The sequence below is a fragment of the Typopeltis vanoorti genome, chromosome 17 (genome assembly GCF_054136105.1).
Source record: "Typopeltis vanoorti isolate ZY-2024b chromosome 17, IOZ_Tvanoo_1.0, whole genome shotgun sequence".
NCBI lineage: Eukaryota > Metazoa > Arthropoda > Arachnida > Uropygi > Thelyphonidae > Typopeltis > Typopeltis vanoorti.
The window spans coordinates 5973991-5990818 of NC_143565.1; the positions used below are offsets into that span (position 1 = coordinate 5973991).

Sequence of the window (16828 nt, forward strand, 5' to 3'; positions counted from 1 at the left end):
CTTATGGATCTTTGGTTTTCTCTGTTTACAGAAAACCCACCCACACTGGCAGATACATTCACCAGCAATCCCCCCCCCCCCTCACAGCAATATGGGGTGATAAAAACACTATATAACAGGGCAAAATTAATCTGCTCAGATGACAAGGCCTTGACTATGGAACTAAACCACATCCTCAACACTTTCTTAGCCAATGGCTATAACCCCAAAAAAATCCAAAAAATACTAAAACCTGTAAACCACAACTCCCCTCCCCCCCTCCACAATAAAGACTACACCAAGTCTATCACTATCCCCTACATCCAGGGCACCTCTGAAAAAATAACTAATATCCTCAAAAAATATGACCTTACTTCCTGTTACAGACCATATAAAAAGTTGGCATCCCTTATCTGCTCCACCAAAGACCAACCACTTCCCCTAGACCTACCTGGTGTATACCAGGTCCCTTGCAGCTGCAAATTGTCCTACTTTGGCCAAACAGGCAGAACAACAAATATCAGGATTTCAGAACACCAAGACTACATCCGGTTTCACCAGTACAGCCGCTCTGGGCTTGCAGACCATGCCTTAGATACCCACCATAAAATTCGTTGGAAGAAGACAAAAATAATCCATCGCAGCAAGTTTAAATACGAAAGATTATTCAAAGAATCTTCAGCAGCCCTAAAAAACGTTCCTAACCTCAACAAATTTGGGTGCATGAAACTGCCCCAAATTTGGGAGACTTTCATTATGAGAACTTCAGCCCAACTGCCAAGACTACCAAATTAGCCCGCAAGAGGGCACCATTAGGACTTTAGGAACAAAATTAGTGTCTTAATTTCTTCCTCATTTGCTTTGTTAGTTCCTTAGTGCACATACCATATCTTTATGTTCCTGAAGATGACCATGTGACATTGTCGAAATATAGAAGTGATTCATTAAAGTTATCTTTAATTAATTTGCTTTATATGCGTTGTTAATTCCGTAAATTAATTACCAGTTAAATCTACTAGAAGTCTAAAGTCTATTGGTCTAATGTTATTAGCATATTAGCAAAATCGCATGAAGCATGATCCTTATGTTTTCATGATATAAGGAGAATGTTTTATCACTCTAAAAGAATATTTTATATTACAATCAAAAACTGCAAAAGTTTCTTTTTTTTTTTTTTTTTTTTAATTTCACTTATTTTTGAATTAATGAAAATTTCAATAGTACATACACTGCATATCTGGCAGCCTAATTTTCATTAATTTTACATTAAATACAAAAATACAATTTTTTTTCTTCACATAAGATTTTTGCTTACCAAGCACTGATAAATATGCAGATCCGGATACAGAACCAGCACTATTCATTCTAGTGCATGCATATTTTCCTACATCATATGGTTCGACAGAGGCAATAAGAAGACTTCCAGTATCCAAAATTTGTATACGACCAGAACTGTGTATGATATCTCCATCTGAAGATGATTTTAGGATTACGTTACTTTGAAAAACAACAACTTTTCTGTAAATAATAGTACTAGCAAAGTACATATATATCAACATCTACTGATGTGATTCATTACTACAGAGCAACAATAAATCAAAAGATTCTTTGACAATGCACAAAATAAACATAAATTCAGGAAATTATTTAATGTAATGAATCACATTTATTATCCAGAGCTTTATAATAAACAAAATATAAATATAGGTATTTTTTCTGGGAAAACTCCCATGTTAGTCCTCTTAAAAACTGTTATTTTTACAGCTATTTTGCCTACTTTTGTTTAGGAGTGCCCCTTTTTTTAATGTCATTGGCTTTTTACTCAAGAATTTGAATAGAATTTACTTCAAGAATTCAAGGAAAGAATTTACTCAAGAAATAGAATACAAAGTACAGGGGAAAACAGAAATAGCAGTTCACGCCCTTGAGCAGAAACATACCCCCGCAAATCAACAAAATCATCATAATAGACAGACAAGACAACTAAACAAAGCTTAGAATATCGGAAATGATAGCCATAAAATGTAACGAGAACTCAATCAACGTCCATCGACCCTACATAATCTCCGAGCGTTAGAAGCTCCACAACATAAAAATTAGGTCACAACTCCGACCAATAGGCGATAACACAAGCACTTCAAAGGCAAAAACACCAAGCCGACACGACATAGCATCCACTTCCTCCATGAGTTCTGACAATGATCCACACGGGCAAAATGGCTTACCACCCATCAACCCCCCCCCCCCCCCCCCCCCGGCCCCCTTTTCCTATAAACCCTTTCCCTTCCTCTAAAAAACAGTTTCTATTTTCAGCCCCCTTTTTCATCTTTTTCCCACCTTCCAAAAAAAAACACTCTGCCCACCCTTAAAAAAAAACTGGTTTTGGGGGGTTTTTTTTTCAAATTAATTCTCCCACATTGCCTAAGCTCCCCCCACACACACACACACTCCCCTTTCAACACTATAACAGCTGAAGTATGCACACCGCAGAAAGAAGACAGACGACAACATCCAAGAAAAGATATGTGCGAATTTTCTTCTATTATGCTACATATATTTGTCTCTAATATACATCTGCAATGCCCTAAGAATTCTTGAGTAAAAAGCCAATGACATTAAAAAAAAAAGTCTCACTCCTAAACAAAAGCAGGAAAAATAGCTGTAAAAATAATAAAAAATAAATAAATATAAATAAATATTACTCTTGCAGTTCACTTCCTGAATCTCCAGAAATATCTGCAAAGAAGATGTTATCCTCATTCCTTCATGAATAAAATGACATTCCCACCTATAAATTGTTCATGCTGTTTATAATTATACCAATGCAGCTAAGATCATGAAGTTAGTATATTGCCTCTCAATTTCATGTGTTCTTCCGTCAGGTTGCCTTTGGTAGAGAAGTCATGAAACAAAGCATTTAAACAAAAAATAATGTAAAAACGAAAATCCTTCTTATTAATAAATTAGTAGTTCTATATAGTATTCAGCCAATATAGTAGCTGCTGCTACTATATCCACTGACATCAAAAGCCAAATTCGAAACAAGCCCTTTCAAATCTTGCAAGTGAGAGTAAGAATTACATCATCACCATCATTTACAAACATACTTCAACTTTGCAATTTCTAAACATGCTGTTTCACTTTCAGTAATTTGAAAAAACTGCAGAATAGATTAATTTTAAGTGAATAAAATTAAGTAACACTAGCACTGGCCTTAAGAAAAGAACTCTAGAAATATAAGTAACAAAGTATCTGTATACACTGAGAATAAACAGAGCACATTTTTTGTTAGGTGCCACAATTTAGATATTAAACTTACATTTGGGGGTGCTTAAGGGTCAAAGCTGTATAACTGAGAGGAGACCTCCACATAGCCTTTAAAGGAATGCGGAGAACCGACCAGGGCTTCTGACCTAATGTCCAATCCTCACCTTCTCGTGGTGCACCCTGTTGGGTATCTACTTTGATACTGAACGAACGAGGATGGGCTGGCAATTTGGGATTTAGCCGACCAAATTGTATTCTTATTGGTTAAACCAAAAAAAAATGATGGTACAACATGACAAAATTTCATGCCGGCTGGGGCGTTGCCTGGTTAAACAAGGCCCCCGTTGTTTTTGCCAGGGAACCAGGGCGAACAGTGAAAAGTCAGCTACTGGAACAAATCTGAAAACAAACCCCAAATCAACATCACCAGAGTTAAAGATTGGTACTATCAACGTAAGAAGCCTGAATGGCAAAGAAATGGAGCTAGCTGAGGAATTAGATAAGTACTAGATCGACATAATAGGGGTGACTGAAACAAAAAAAGACAAAAACTGGTGAGATCTTTCTGAGCAATAAATACAAAATGTTATATTCAGGCAATGACAATCAAGGAAAAGAAGGAGTAGCCACAGTATTCAACACAAAATACGAGGCTAATCTTCTTGAATGGCATTCAGTCTCAAGTAGAGTAATGTGGGCAAATATGAGAATGGGGAACTGGACAATGAGACTTATTTGTGCCTATGGTCCCACAGAAGGTTCTACTAAGGTAGAAGTGAAGGAATTTTTTGAGGCTTTAGAAAAAGCAACTGACACAATGAAAAAGGAAAAGTTGGTCCTTGTTGGGGATCTAAATAGTAGAGTAGGAAATGATTGTGAGACATACAAAAATATTTTGGGAAAATTTGGAGAAAAGAGCAAAGCTAATAATAATGGCAAATATCTGTTGGATTTCTGCTCAGGACATGGACTGGTTATTACTAACACCATGTTCCAACATAAAAATGTGCACAAATTCACATGGAGAGAAGAGGCTAGGAATAAGAAAAGTCTCATTGACTATGTTATTGTTGATAGTGATGTTTTCTCCCTGGTGCAGGACACCAGAGTGTACAGAGGATTTGAAATTGGAAGTGATCTCTATTTAGTCTTGAGCAGGATAAAATTGAATTTCATATTGAAAAGAATAACATGTAAGAAAGTTTTAAAGCGAATAAAAGTTGAGCAGCTCTCAGATGTGAACTGTAGACTAAAATACAGAAATATTATTGAAAAGAAAATGAAAGAGTTTGAGAACAGGAATCAAACCTTGGAGATTCAGTGGCAAACTCTGAAGGAAACATTGATTGATTCTGCCAGAGAGGCATGTGGTGAGGTTGTGTGCAAGGATAAAAAAATCAGAACTCCCTGGTGGACACAGGAAGTTAAAGAGGCAGTGAAGGAAAAGAAGAAAGCATATCAAAAGTTCCTGGCAAATAAGTCAGCTTTTACTCTTACAGAATACAGAGACAAATGTAAGAAAGCTAAACAGTGTGTAAAACTAGCTAAACAAAAGTCATGGGAGGACTTTGGCAAGAATATAGAAAATAAATATCAAGAAGGTGGCAAAATATTCTGGAGGTTGTTGAAGAAGCTTAGGAATGGAGGAAAGAGTGCTGTAAAAGGAATTAGAGATGATAAAGGTGAAATGAAAACAGGAGAAAAAGATATCCTTGAAGTATGGAGTAATTACTTTGAAAAACTGCTAAATGAAACAAGCAGTGATGACAGCACAGTGATAAAAAACACTGACCAGGCAAGCAGTCAACAATACATATCCATACTTGAAGTAGAAAAAGCCATCAAAGGCTTGAAATGTGGAAAGGCAGCAGGAGTAGATGATATTCGACCAGAAATGCTGAAGTATGGTGGTATAAGAGTCTTACAGTGGCTGCACTGCATAGTTCAGAAAGCCTGGACAGAGGGACGAATTCCCGATGATTGGAGTAGAGCTCTCATAGTACCCATATATAAAAAGGGAAATAAAACTGAATGTGAGAATTACAGAGGTATTTCCCTACTGAGTGTTCCTGGCAAGATCTATGCAAGTATACTTGAGAAACGGTTGAGAAGAATTGTGGAAGAAAAGCTTGGTGAAGAACAAGCTGGATTCAGGCCAAATAGAGGCTGTCAGGATCAGATCTTCACTTTACGACAAATAGTCGAGAAAGCATGGGAATATAACAAAGATCTGTATTTAAGTTTTGTCGATTTGGAAAAGGCATATGATAAGGTGCCAAGAGAGAAGCTATTCAATACGCTGCAGTTGTATGGTGTCAATGGGGCATTATATCAAGCAATACTTAATCTTTATTTGAGATGTGAGTCAGCAGTTAGAATTGAAGGAAGTACAGGTAGATGGTTTAATGTTAAATCTGGTGTGAGACAAGGATGTACATTATCCCCTCTGTTATTCATTATCTATATGGATCACATTATGAAGGAAAGTGGTATTAAACATGATATCAAAATTGGAGATGTTAATGTCAGCTCTTTGCTTTATGCGGATGATGTTATACTTCTAAATAAATCCGCTACAAGTCTGCAAGATTCTCTGACTAAATTCAATTGCTGTTGTAATAGATATAGTATGAAGGTCAGCAATAAAAAGACAAAGACAATGAAAATAGGCAGAATCATTGAAAATTTCAACTGTGTTGTGAATGGAGAACCTGTGGAACAAGTAAAACATTTCAGCTACTTAGGCACAATTTTTACTGAAGATGGTAAATTAAATATAGAAATAGACAACAGAATCAGCAAAGCTGGTATGGTGGGAAGTCAATTGAATAAATTCATATGGAATAAGAGAGAAATTAGTCGGAACACTAAATTAGCTGTATTATACAAGACAGTGTTAATTAACTAAATTAACACTGTCTAAATTATACAAGACATAAATTAACTAAATTATACAAGACAATGTTCAAACCAGTTTTAACTTATGGATCTGAGAGCTGGGTCAGAAGTAAAACACTTGACCAAAGACTAGAGACCGCAGATATGAGAGTTCTTAGAAAGATTAGAGGCGTGAACAGATGGCATCAATGGCAATATCATATTAAAAATGAGGATATTAGGAAAGAACTTGACATTGTCAGCATCCAGGAATGCGTTAGCAGAGCTAATCTCAGATGGTATGGTCACTTAAATAGAATGGGAGAGGAAAGATTAGCAAAACAAGTGTTCTCTGCCAGGTTGGCAGGAAAACGACCCAGAGGAAGACCAAGATATAGGTGGATTGATACGGTACAAAGTGCCTTAGATGATAGAAATATAAGATCTGATAATGTTGGAGTCTTGACAAGTAACAGACTGATTTGGAGGAAAATTGTAGATAGGAAGTTAGTAATGATGTAATTTTTTCATGTAGTACTGTCATATCCTGTACACCCCTTGAGGGTACATGGCAGGAATTTGATGATGATGATGATGATGATGAACTTACATTTGAAATCATTTAATAATTTTTCCTTTTGTGGTAATTTTTTTTTATTTTAAATTACCAAAATTATTTTTTCCTTTCTGCAATTTCAAAAATAAGTACAATTAGTGAAGTTACTGTAAATGGATTATCCTCACATTCAAATCTGTTTAAAATTTTTTTAATGATTTTTAAGAACTGATAGTTTTTTTTATCAAATTATTCTATCAATAAATTATGAGGTGAATACCTTCAAAGAATTTAAAACCAATTATTAAATCTTTCTAGATCTGTGTTTCTCAATAAGGATATTTGAAGATGAGCACAATTGTGCTTTTCTTCAAATGTGCACACAAAGGAGCTCACTTTAAAAAAAAAAAACAAGCAAAATGTTTGTAGAGAAGTCATGAGACTTAAAACTCTTGAAACTTTAAAGCAGCAAATTATGGATGGTGATCTTAACATCAGTAAAAGCGTGTAAGTCCATCAAAATCTGTGGAAAGATATTAGATACCACAGAAAAATGTACAAGGAGAAGAAATATACTTATTTTTATACTTTGTAATCATATTATACTTTATAATATACAATGTATTTTTAGAAGTTTAGTACATGTTTTGAAAATCAGGCAGCGAAAAATTGACTGGAACAAATGCAGTAACTTCAGCAGAATTAAAGATGGCGTCATCAATATGAGAAGTACAATAGCGAACAAATTAATCCAAACAAGCTGAATTTTTGTCTAGTTTTTGTTTCAGTTCACAATAATTTTGGTTCACTATTTTTAGTTTTGGCTTTAGTTCACTATTTTGGTTGATATGTTTTTACTGTCTCTATGATGTTTATTAACCCCTTAACATACAAAGACGTCTGTGACACTTCTTTTGTTTATTGCACCAAAATTGAATTTGATGCAGACATTACGAAGTTCGCGTCAATTTCAAACGCATTTAGAGTTTAAAAACAATTTATATGTCAAAGGGTTAATAGTGCTGTTTTTAATAATGTAAACAAGTTAGCATTCGTAGTGATTCATTCATTTTGCATAGATATAAAATGGATACATCTCCAAGAAAGCATTCAAAAATATGTACTCTTTCTCAGTCTTTTTACACCACTGGTATATAAAGTCTAGAAATTAGACCACATTCAAACTTGTCTCCCTTTTTAGGGATAGATGGGCTAATTTCTAGACTGTATATACCAGTGGTGTAAAAAGACAACACAGAATGGGAATCATCTCTGGAGTACAAAACTTGAGGGCAATCAGAGAAATGCCATCATGGCCAAGAGACTTTTTGGTATCCAATTTGACCAAAGTTTTTCTGATCTCTTTCTGGCAAAAGGACACACTGGCCATCGGGTGTTTGAGACGATTTGGGTCATTTACCAAAATTAGCAGTGAAAGAATTGGAGAAGGAGAAAGCTAGGAGATTGCTTTTTTTGTGGATGATGGTGCAATAGAACCATCAGGATGCAACAGTGGTGAGAGTAGTGTTGGACAGAAGTTGTGACAATGACTTTGGCTAGAAACCAGAATGCATGGCTGCCTGGACAAGATGCAAGATTCTGCTCTTTCAAAGTCAAGGTTCTATTCTGTCATCCATCCTATTCCTTCTATATATCAATGATCTGCTCTGATAGATTACCAACCCAATACATAGTTTTGCTGATGACACCTTCAAACTATTATCCAATTTCTCTTACTCAAATTAATGGAAAGAGCTCTTCTCATAACTTTAATAGCTCATTGATTACTTTTTTTTAGCTCTTTTTGAGTGTTGATAGCTCTTTTCAAAGTAACAGAAAGAGCTATCAACACTAATTTATTAGTTGAAGACTCAACTAATAAATGCCCACTAGTATGGATTCTAACACTGTTGATCAACAGGTGATCTACTCACTTATGTCACCCATATCTGGATGTAGGATATTTGCTATCTAGCAATATCCGATTAGCTTACATTAATTTTTAGCATGGCCAAATTTGATAAAATAATTAAATAAAAAGGAAAGGATAATTTTTATTATGATTATTTATCATGTAGTTAAACATTTCAAAAATGTATGGCCAAAAAATGCATTATTTCTAGTAATAATTAGAAATGTTAATGTAAAGAAAGCTTTTTTTTTACTTATGGCACATTGAAAACTATTTGATTGTGATATTTTATTTTTTAAAAAGGACTTGCCTCTAGTGTAGTTTTTTTATTTCTGTAAAGTTTTTTTTTATTTCATAAACTTGAGAGAAGAAATTATTGAACTTTTCCAATATTTTCACGGCTACTGAAGAACTGTTGACTTTTTTACAAGCACCCTTCACCTCACCGCCATATTGATTACACATCAGACAGTAGTGCGCTTGCACAAACATCATACTTCAGAAAAGGAAGTTGAATGAGTACGAGAGAGAAAAACAGAAAAGCTGTTGTTCATGAGAATACACACACACACACAAAAAAATGACTTGGTAGTGCCACACCAAGGCAACTCGATGCAAAGGTGGAGCAAGCTCCCTCACTATTCTTGATATTTTCTCATAATGTAAAAGCACACAGCTCTTATGAGATGTAATACTGCTACTGATGAGACCTCAAAAAAGGTTGAAACCGGTCTGGGTAGTGACCTCTCCTCATAATGCAAAGCAGTATTACATCTCATAAGAGCTGTGTGCTTTTACATTATGAGAAAATATCAAGAATAGTGAGGGACCTTGCTCCACCTTTGCATCGAGTTGCCTTGGTGTGGCACTACCAAGTGGTCGCTTACGCTTGGATTCGCTGACAGTTCGTCGGCACGAAACGCTTAGATTGTAGAGTTTCGCATACTGGCTGGAAAACAATAAGGGATTTTTATCCCCTTAATTGAAAAAAGTGTTTTGAAATAACATATACAAAAATATGTTGAATTATCAGACTTTGAAATAAATGCTGTTTAATGTTACTATGTCAACAATCTATTCTCTTTGGGAGGGTCAAGAATTTAAAGATGTCCAAAAGGAAAAGTTTACTTTTTTCTTACCATTGAAAGTCCACGAAGAATTAGGAGTTGGAGCACCTGAAACTTCACAGCGTATCTGAGCATCTTTACCATGTAAAACTGTGATATTTTCAGGAGGATGGAGTAATACAGGTGGTGAAGCTATAATTAACAAAGTATCAAACTCATAAGAATAAAAAATGAAAACTAAGTAATTATCCTAATATAAATCTGAATACAAAATTAATGCAATACTATCTCTCTCTAGCTAAAAAATTTGTTTAAATAAATAATATATTCATAACCAAGTACCGCTTTCGACAAGGTCCTAGCATGTAATCTATGACAAGATACTGAGAAATTTTTTACTACTTTATTTTTGCTACCCTGGTTGGCCGAGCAGTTAGTGTATCACTCTTCAATAAAGAGGTTGTGGGTTTGAATCCTGCTGTGGGCATGGATCTTTGTGATTCACTTTAGGTGAGAGATGGATTTCATCACCAGGGTGCGAGACCTCTGTCTATTTTATTGGAGGTCTGACGTGGCTTGAAGAAAGTTCATGTTTAGACTCTAGAACAGAGTTTCCAGGCTATGTAAAAAAGAAATAAATAAAAAATACAAAAAAAAAAATTTTTTTAATGAATAAAGAACAGGAAAAAAATTCTTGCCTCATCCAGGGTACTACTGTACTACAGGTTTACAAAAAAATATTTGTGGGTAGAAACTACATAGAAACTAATTATTGTTATTACTTGAATAATTTTCATGTCATTACCACTCATGAAAGATAAGCCTATAAGACAGTATTAGTAATGTGGGCAGGATGAGGTTAAAAAACCTGGAATCTTTGCTTTAGGATCCAAACATGAAACTTTTCAAGTCACTTCAGGACTCCAATAAGTGAGGTGGTGATCTCACACTAGGTAACGAGATTCATTTACTGCCTAAAGATATTCACAAACATCTATACCTATGGTGGTATTTAAACATGGTAAGATGATGGAAAAGTGGATACTCTTTCCACTCCTGATAAAAACACAAAAGACTATGACAAAAACTACTGTGTAAAAAACATACTAGAAAGAAGTATAAATCATAGTTCAACTCTCTTGAAGCATTATATATATATATATATATATATATATATATATATATATCCTGAGTGCTAAATTAACCAGTTTCTATCCCACCCTTTGTCTCCTCACATGCAGTTTGGGTGATGGCCTCACTGGGTCAACACACAATTATCATTTTCAATTAGGAAGCAAGTTTCTACTTCATTTGAGGATACAGCAGTAAAACAGTTTCCACAAGCTGGCCTCCAGATAATGCATGGGAACAAACCTGATCGTAATGCATCTATTGGAGACTTCCTAATCAGTTGGTGAATAATCCTGCTGCCACTTACCCTGCCAGGTCATGCCTGAAGGGAGACCAGATCAATGGTGTGCACTGTCCAAGGCCACACTTGGACTGGAGTTTGGGCACTTCGAGTGTGAGTTATGACACAAGTCCCTAATCCCAGCTATATGCCCTTTCTCTTTGTTTTCTGAATCAACATCTTACACATGAAAATCAATCATAAAAATACTAGTTTTAACCATGGATAAAAAAAAAACATAAAAAATTGAAACAAATAATAAGAAATATGCCACAACCCACCCAAAATAATACTTTCAAATCGCCTGAATCTCAAACTTTTCTCTGGTACACACATTCTTCAATAAATCCCATATAAAAAAGTCCAATGGAGACAGATCTGGAGGTCTAGGTGGCCAGGCAGTTGAGCCTCCTCTCCTGATCCAACAACAAGATATGTCTAGTTCAAAAATGTAGTAACATCTTGATGGAAGTGTGATGGAGGACCATCTTGCTGAAACGTGAAACCTGGGGGAATCTATGGAACAGTAAAGATCTGCAAGTGTGTGTGTGTGTGTGTGTGTGTGTGTCAAGGTAAATGGAAATATGACTTCTGCATTACTTCAACCTTGGTATCACCTCATATCTCATAACGCAAAGCAACCATATGTATAATGCTATACATATGGTTGATTTGTATTATAAGATGATGTGAAATCATTAGCCTCTATATACGAGTTGCCCTATCCTGAAAATTCTTCAGGCGCAAACTTTGTTTGCTTACACTTGAATAAAGGATTAAACAAAGAATATAATTTCTTGGCATCTATAATTTTTCTTACGTGTTCTTTTCAATATGAAATTCAATTTTATCCTGCTCAAGACTAAACGGTGATCACTTCCAATTTCAACTCCTCGTACACTCTAGTGTCCTGCACCAGTGAGAAAACATCATTATCAACAATAACATGGTCAATGAGACTTTTCTTATTCCTTGCCACTTCTCTCCATGTGAATTTGTGCACATTTTTATGTTGGAACCTTGTGTTAGCAATAACCAGTTCATGTCCTGAGCAGAAAGCCAAAAAGGTATCTGCCATTATTATTAGCTTTGCTCTTTTCTTCAAATTTTCCCAAAATATTTTTGTATGTCTGACAATCATTTCCTACTCTGCTATTTAGATCCACAACAAGAACCAAATTTTCCTTTTTCATTGCATCACTTGCTTTCTCTAAACCCTCAAAAAATTCCTCCATTTCTACCTTAGTACAACCTTCTGTGAGACTATAGGCAGACACAAATAAGTCTCATTGTTGAGTTCTCCATTCTGATATTTGCACACATCACTCTACTTGATATTGCCTACCATTCAAGAAGATTAGTCTCATATTTAGTGCTGAATACTATATCTACTCATTCTTTTCCTTGATTGTCATTGCCTGAATATAAAATTTTGTATTTATTGCTCAGAAAGATTTCACCAGTTTTTGTCTTTTTTTTGTTTTAGTCACCCCTATTATGTCGATCAGGTACTTATCCAATTCCTCAGCTTGCTCAATTTCTTTGCCATTCAGGCTTCGTATGTTGATAGTACTGATCTTGAACTGTGGTGATGTTAAGTTCACGTGTGTTTCAGAATTTGTTCCAGTAGCTGATTTTTCGCTGCTCATCCTGGTTCCCTGGAGAAAACTACAGGGGGTCTTGTTTAACTGGCTGATGCCCTAGCCAGCATGAAATTCTGTCATGTCATACCATCATTTTATATTGTGGTTTAAGCCAATAAGAATAAAATTTGGTTGGCTAAATCCCAAATTGCCAGCCCATCCTCGTTCATTCAGTATCTAGGTAGATACTAACAGGGTGCCCTACGAGAAGGTGAGGATTGGACATTAGGTCAGAAGCTCTGGTCAGTTTCTGCATTCCTTTAAATGCTATGTGGAAGTCTCCGCTCAGTTATACAACTTTGACCCTTAAGCACTCCCAGATTGCACTTTAATAAGAAAATTACAAAATCACATTTTCTTCTTTATCAGTTGATCCAACAGAAACTGTCTAATCTGGCAGATAAAAGATCTCCGTTTCTTTCTATGCTCCCAAATTCTCCATAAACACTGTCAGCTCGCTCTTTTCCCCTTCTAATTTTTATCTGGTCTTTTCACCTTTTCCATGGTCTTCCTCTTAATATCTTCTCCTTAATTTTCATTTCATACATTTTTCTTATTTCTTGATTTCTATGTCCAAGCAAGAATTCACAAGCACTTCTTCAATGCTAGTCCCTCAACATTTCCAACATCCACATTTTTTATTCTATCTTTCCTTATTTTTGCCAACATTGTTCTTAAAGTTTCTTTTTATTGTTAGTCTCCACTCTCTGCTGTGTGTGTGTGTGTGTATATATATATATATATATATATATATAGATCCCATATATAGAAGAGGCTGAAAGACCTATATGCACATCAGTGCTTTATCTTGGGTGCAGATAAGGACTCAGGTGAGAATGCCTAGTTTTTTGGATACTGAGTGGAAGTGATCAATGTGATGTGTTTATGCCAAGATAGAGACCGTCTGGTAATTTGTGTATTACTGACGATAATAGCAGGTGAGCTGAAATCTCTTTTTTAAGAGAAAAGGCAAGATTGAACTGATTGTCCTCACCCCATCAGTGGTAGATCAATGTTTAAGGCATTAGTTGTAGATAATCTTGATGACTGGGATATTTACAAACTGCATGGTTTGTTGGATGAGTAGGATGAAGCGTACCATTGTCTGAAAAGCTGTGGATAGGATGAGTCGTGATTGAGAATAGGTCATTTATGTCATGGTTTAACCATGACATGCAGTGACAACTAGAGAGGAAGCTAGCAACTGAATTACAGAGGGTGGCAGTTTATTTAAAAGGCCTTGATGCGAGACATGATCAAAAGCTCTGAAAATGTCAAGGATGACAGCACAAGTTTTGCTGAATCTTTTCATTGCACATGTCCAGTGGTGGGTGATGTAAGCTAAGAGGTCAGCTGTGGATCTCGAATGGCAGAATCCATATACTGGTGGTCACTGATTACTAACCTCTGGGTAGTGAAGAATTTGGAAGAGGACTGAGGTGATGGCACTTGGGTGATAGTTTGATGGTAGGGTATCTCCCTTTTTTGGAATAAGCTGAATATGTGGATATCCAGCCTCGGATAAGTACTACCAGCTATGTATAATAGATTGTAGAGATGATACAATACAGGTGTTAGCTCTGGAGCACCAAGTCTGAGAACAAATGGACTAGGAGACTTTTTAGTATCCAAATTATCTAGTAATTTTATGTCTTTGTGTTGAAAAACTACAGTAGGCATAAAGTGTTTGGATTCTGGTATGGTAGGAGGACTTTCCTTTGGTCATGAATGTGAGAGTTTGAGCAAAAGAGTGATGCTGTAAAGTAAGCTTTATCTTTCAATGAAGTAATAGTAGTGTCATCGAAATGAGATAAAATGGGACATGTAACAAACTGAGCAAAAAGTAACTTCTGTTAATCTATTTCCTCTTTTCATTATCAAACCACAAATCTGTAAAAATATTACAATTTGTTTAAAACTATCCTATTTCACTCAAAATAATGAAGTACAATTAAAGTAAATTTATTAAATACTAAGAAATTCAATTTGTTAATAATGTCTGAATGTTCAAATAAACATGTTTTTTAAAAAAATAATCTGAAAAGAAAAAATACTGATGAAATCAGACCTCTAAAAACAAGTCATATTTAACTTACTTTTTACATGCAACCAAGTACTAGCTGATGCCTCTCCAGCTTCATTAGTTGCAACACACTGATAAATGCCTGTATCACTAATCGTTAAATCAGATATTTCTAGGGATCCAGTTTCCAGAACTTTATACTTTTCACTACTTTCTTGATCAACTGGAAATGCATTTCTGAACCATGCAACTGAGGGTGGTGGACTTCCTGATGCACTGCAGGGAAGCATTACCACTTTTCCAATTTCTGAAACTGTTTCTTGACTAGGAGGACTAGTAATGACTGGAGATACTACAAAGAAAAATTATAATTAAATATAACTAAATAATTATTTTTAAAAATAAGATCTTTGTATACTTTAGTATAGACATAATCAAGTATCAGAGTAATAAAAATTTTACAGTAGCTTCACAGCATAAGACTACATGATCAATAAATCAATATCTCAAATAAGGTAAATAGAACACTCATTGTACCAATTTATGAAAAGGGAAATAAAACTAGAATTACAAAGAAGTTACTCCTATTGATTGATTCCAGGAAAGATTTATACTAGCATACTAGATTTATAATATCATTAGAAATGTTTTTACTGTCAGTGATTTCTTCAGAGAAATCACTGACAGTAAAAACAGGCTGGGTTTTTAGACCAAACAGGGGTAGCCAAGACCAGACCAAACTTTTTATTTTAAAACAAAATAGCTGAGAAGTCATGAGAATACAACAAGCATCTCTATTACTTATATGGTTCCAAAAGTGAAAGCTGTTCAAAAACTATATGAAATAAATGGAAAAGAAATACTTGGCAATAATCTCTTATCTTGTCACATGGGGAAATTTAATTCATGGCCAGCTGAAAAATGCACAATTACATATGTGCTGTTCCAGGAGTCAGATAACATGTTGGACCAGTAAATCAATATCTGGGTTATTTGACAGTCACATAATGATGAAGTTGAAGAGAAAATATTGATGTTAATTCAGATGCGAGGCAGGATTTGTACACTGCTTTGACTGTTATTTATAGTCGACTAGTAGATCATTCCAATGTAGCTCGAGGTACTTCTTTTTTTTTAAATAAATAATTTATGTCTGACAGTTCTTGACTTATTCCGTATCACATTTTTTTAAAGAAAGCTAATAATGACATCAGTCCATCACACAGTATAAAAAATACATCGTATCTGATCAAAAACATACAAATGTCTGCTCATCTCACTCTAACATGAAAGATATTAATATGGATTTGGTCCACCCTTTGCTGCTATAACAGCCTTCAATCTTCTGGAAAAACTGTCCACTAGGTTTTGGTATGATGCTGTGGTAATTCCCCTCTATTCTTCCTGAAGAGCATTAGTGAGGTCAGTCACAGATGTCACATGATTCATCCTGGATCATAATCAATATCACATTTAATCCATAAGTATTCAACAATGAGGTTCAGATCAGAGTCTTGTGTAGGTAAGTTCTTCAACATCCAACTCATCAAACCATTCTTGCACAGACCTCGATTTTCAGACAAGGGCATCATTCATAATGATGCACGAAAGGGCTTTCACCAAATTGTTGCCACAAAGATATTGCAATAAAAGACATAGCATTAAGATTCTCCCATCACTGGAACTGAAGGCCTAGCCCATGAAAAAACAGTCTCAGACCATGATGCCCCCCTCCAAACTTCACAGCTGGCATAACACATTCGGTCAGATAGTGCTCTCCTGGCATTTGCAAAAACCCAGACTCATCTATTGGACTGCCAGATAGTGAAGCATGATTCATTATTCCAGAGAATGAGTTTCCAATGTTTCAGAGTCCAAGGGCAATGAGCTTTACACCACTTCACCCAATGCTTAGTGTTGCCCTTGCTGATGTTAGGCTTCTGTGCAGCTGTGCTGAAATGGAAACCCACATTCTTCAGTTCTAATGAACAGTTGTGGGCTGCTTGCAGAGCATTTCAGAACTCAATAATCAGTTTTTCAACCAAGTATAGGTAATTTTTTCATGCCATGTATCTCAGCACTTGGTAATCCTG

General features: G+C 35.4%; 1 protein-coding gene across 1 annotated transcript in view; it reads right to left on the reverse strand.

Annotated features, from left to right (window-relative positions):
* The window catches only part of sdk (sidekick cell adhesion molecule), a 496543-nt gene that overhangs the window by 372001 nt on the left and 107714 nt on the right, over positions 1–16828 (reverse strand). The window contains exons 7-9 of the mRNA XM_090407513.1: positions 14809–15087; positions 9731–9850; positions 1295–1450 (exon numbers count right to left, since the gene is read on the reverse strand). Coding sequence (XP_090263639.1) covers positions 1295–1450; positions 9731–9850; positions 14809–15087 — 555 coding nt within the window. The remainder of the gene's footprint in view (positions 1–1294; positions 1451–9730; positions 9851–14808; positions 15088–16828) is intronic.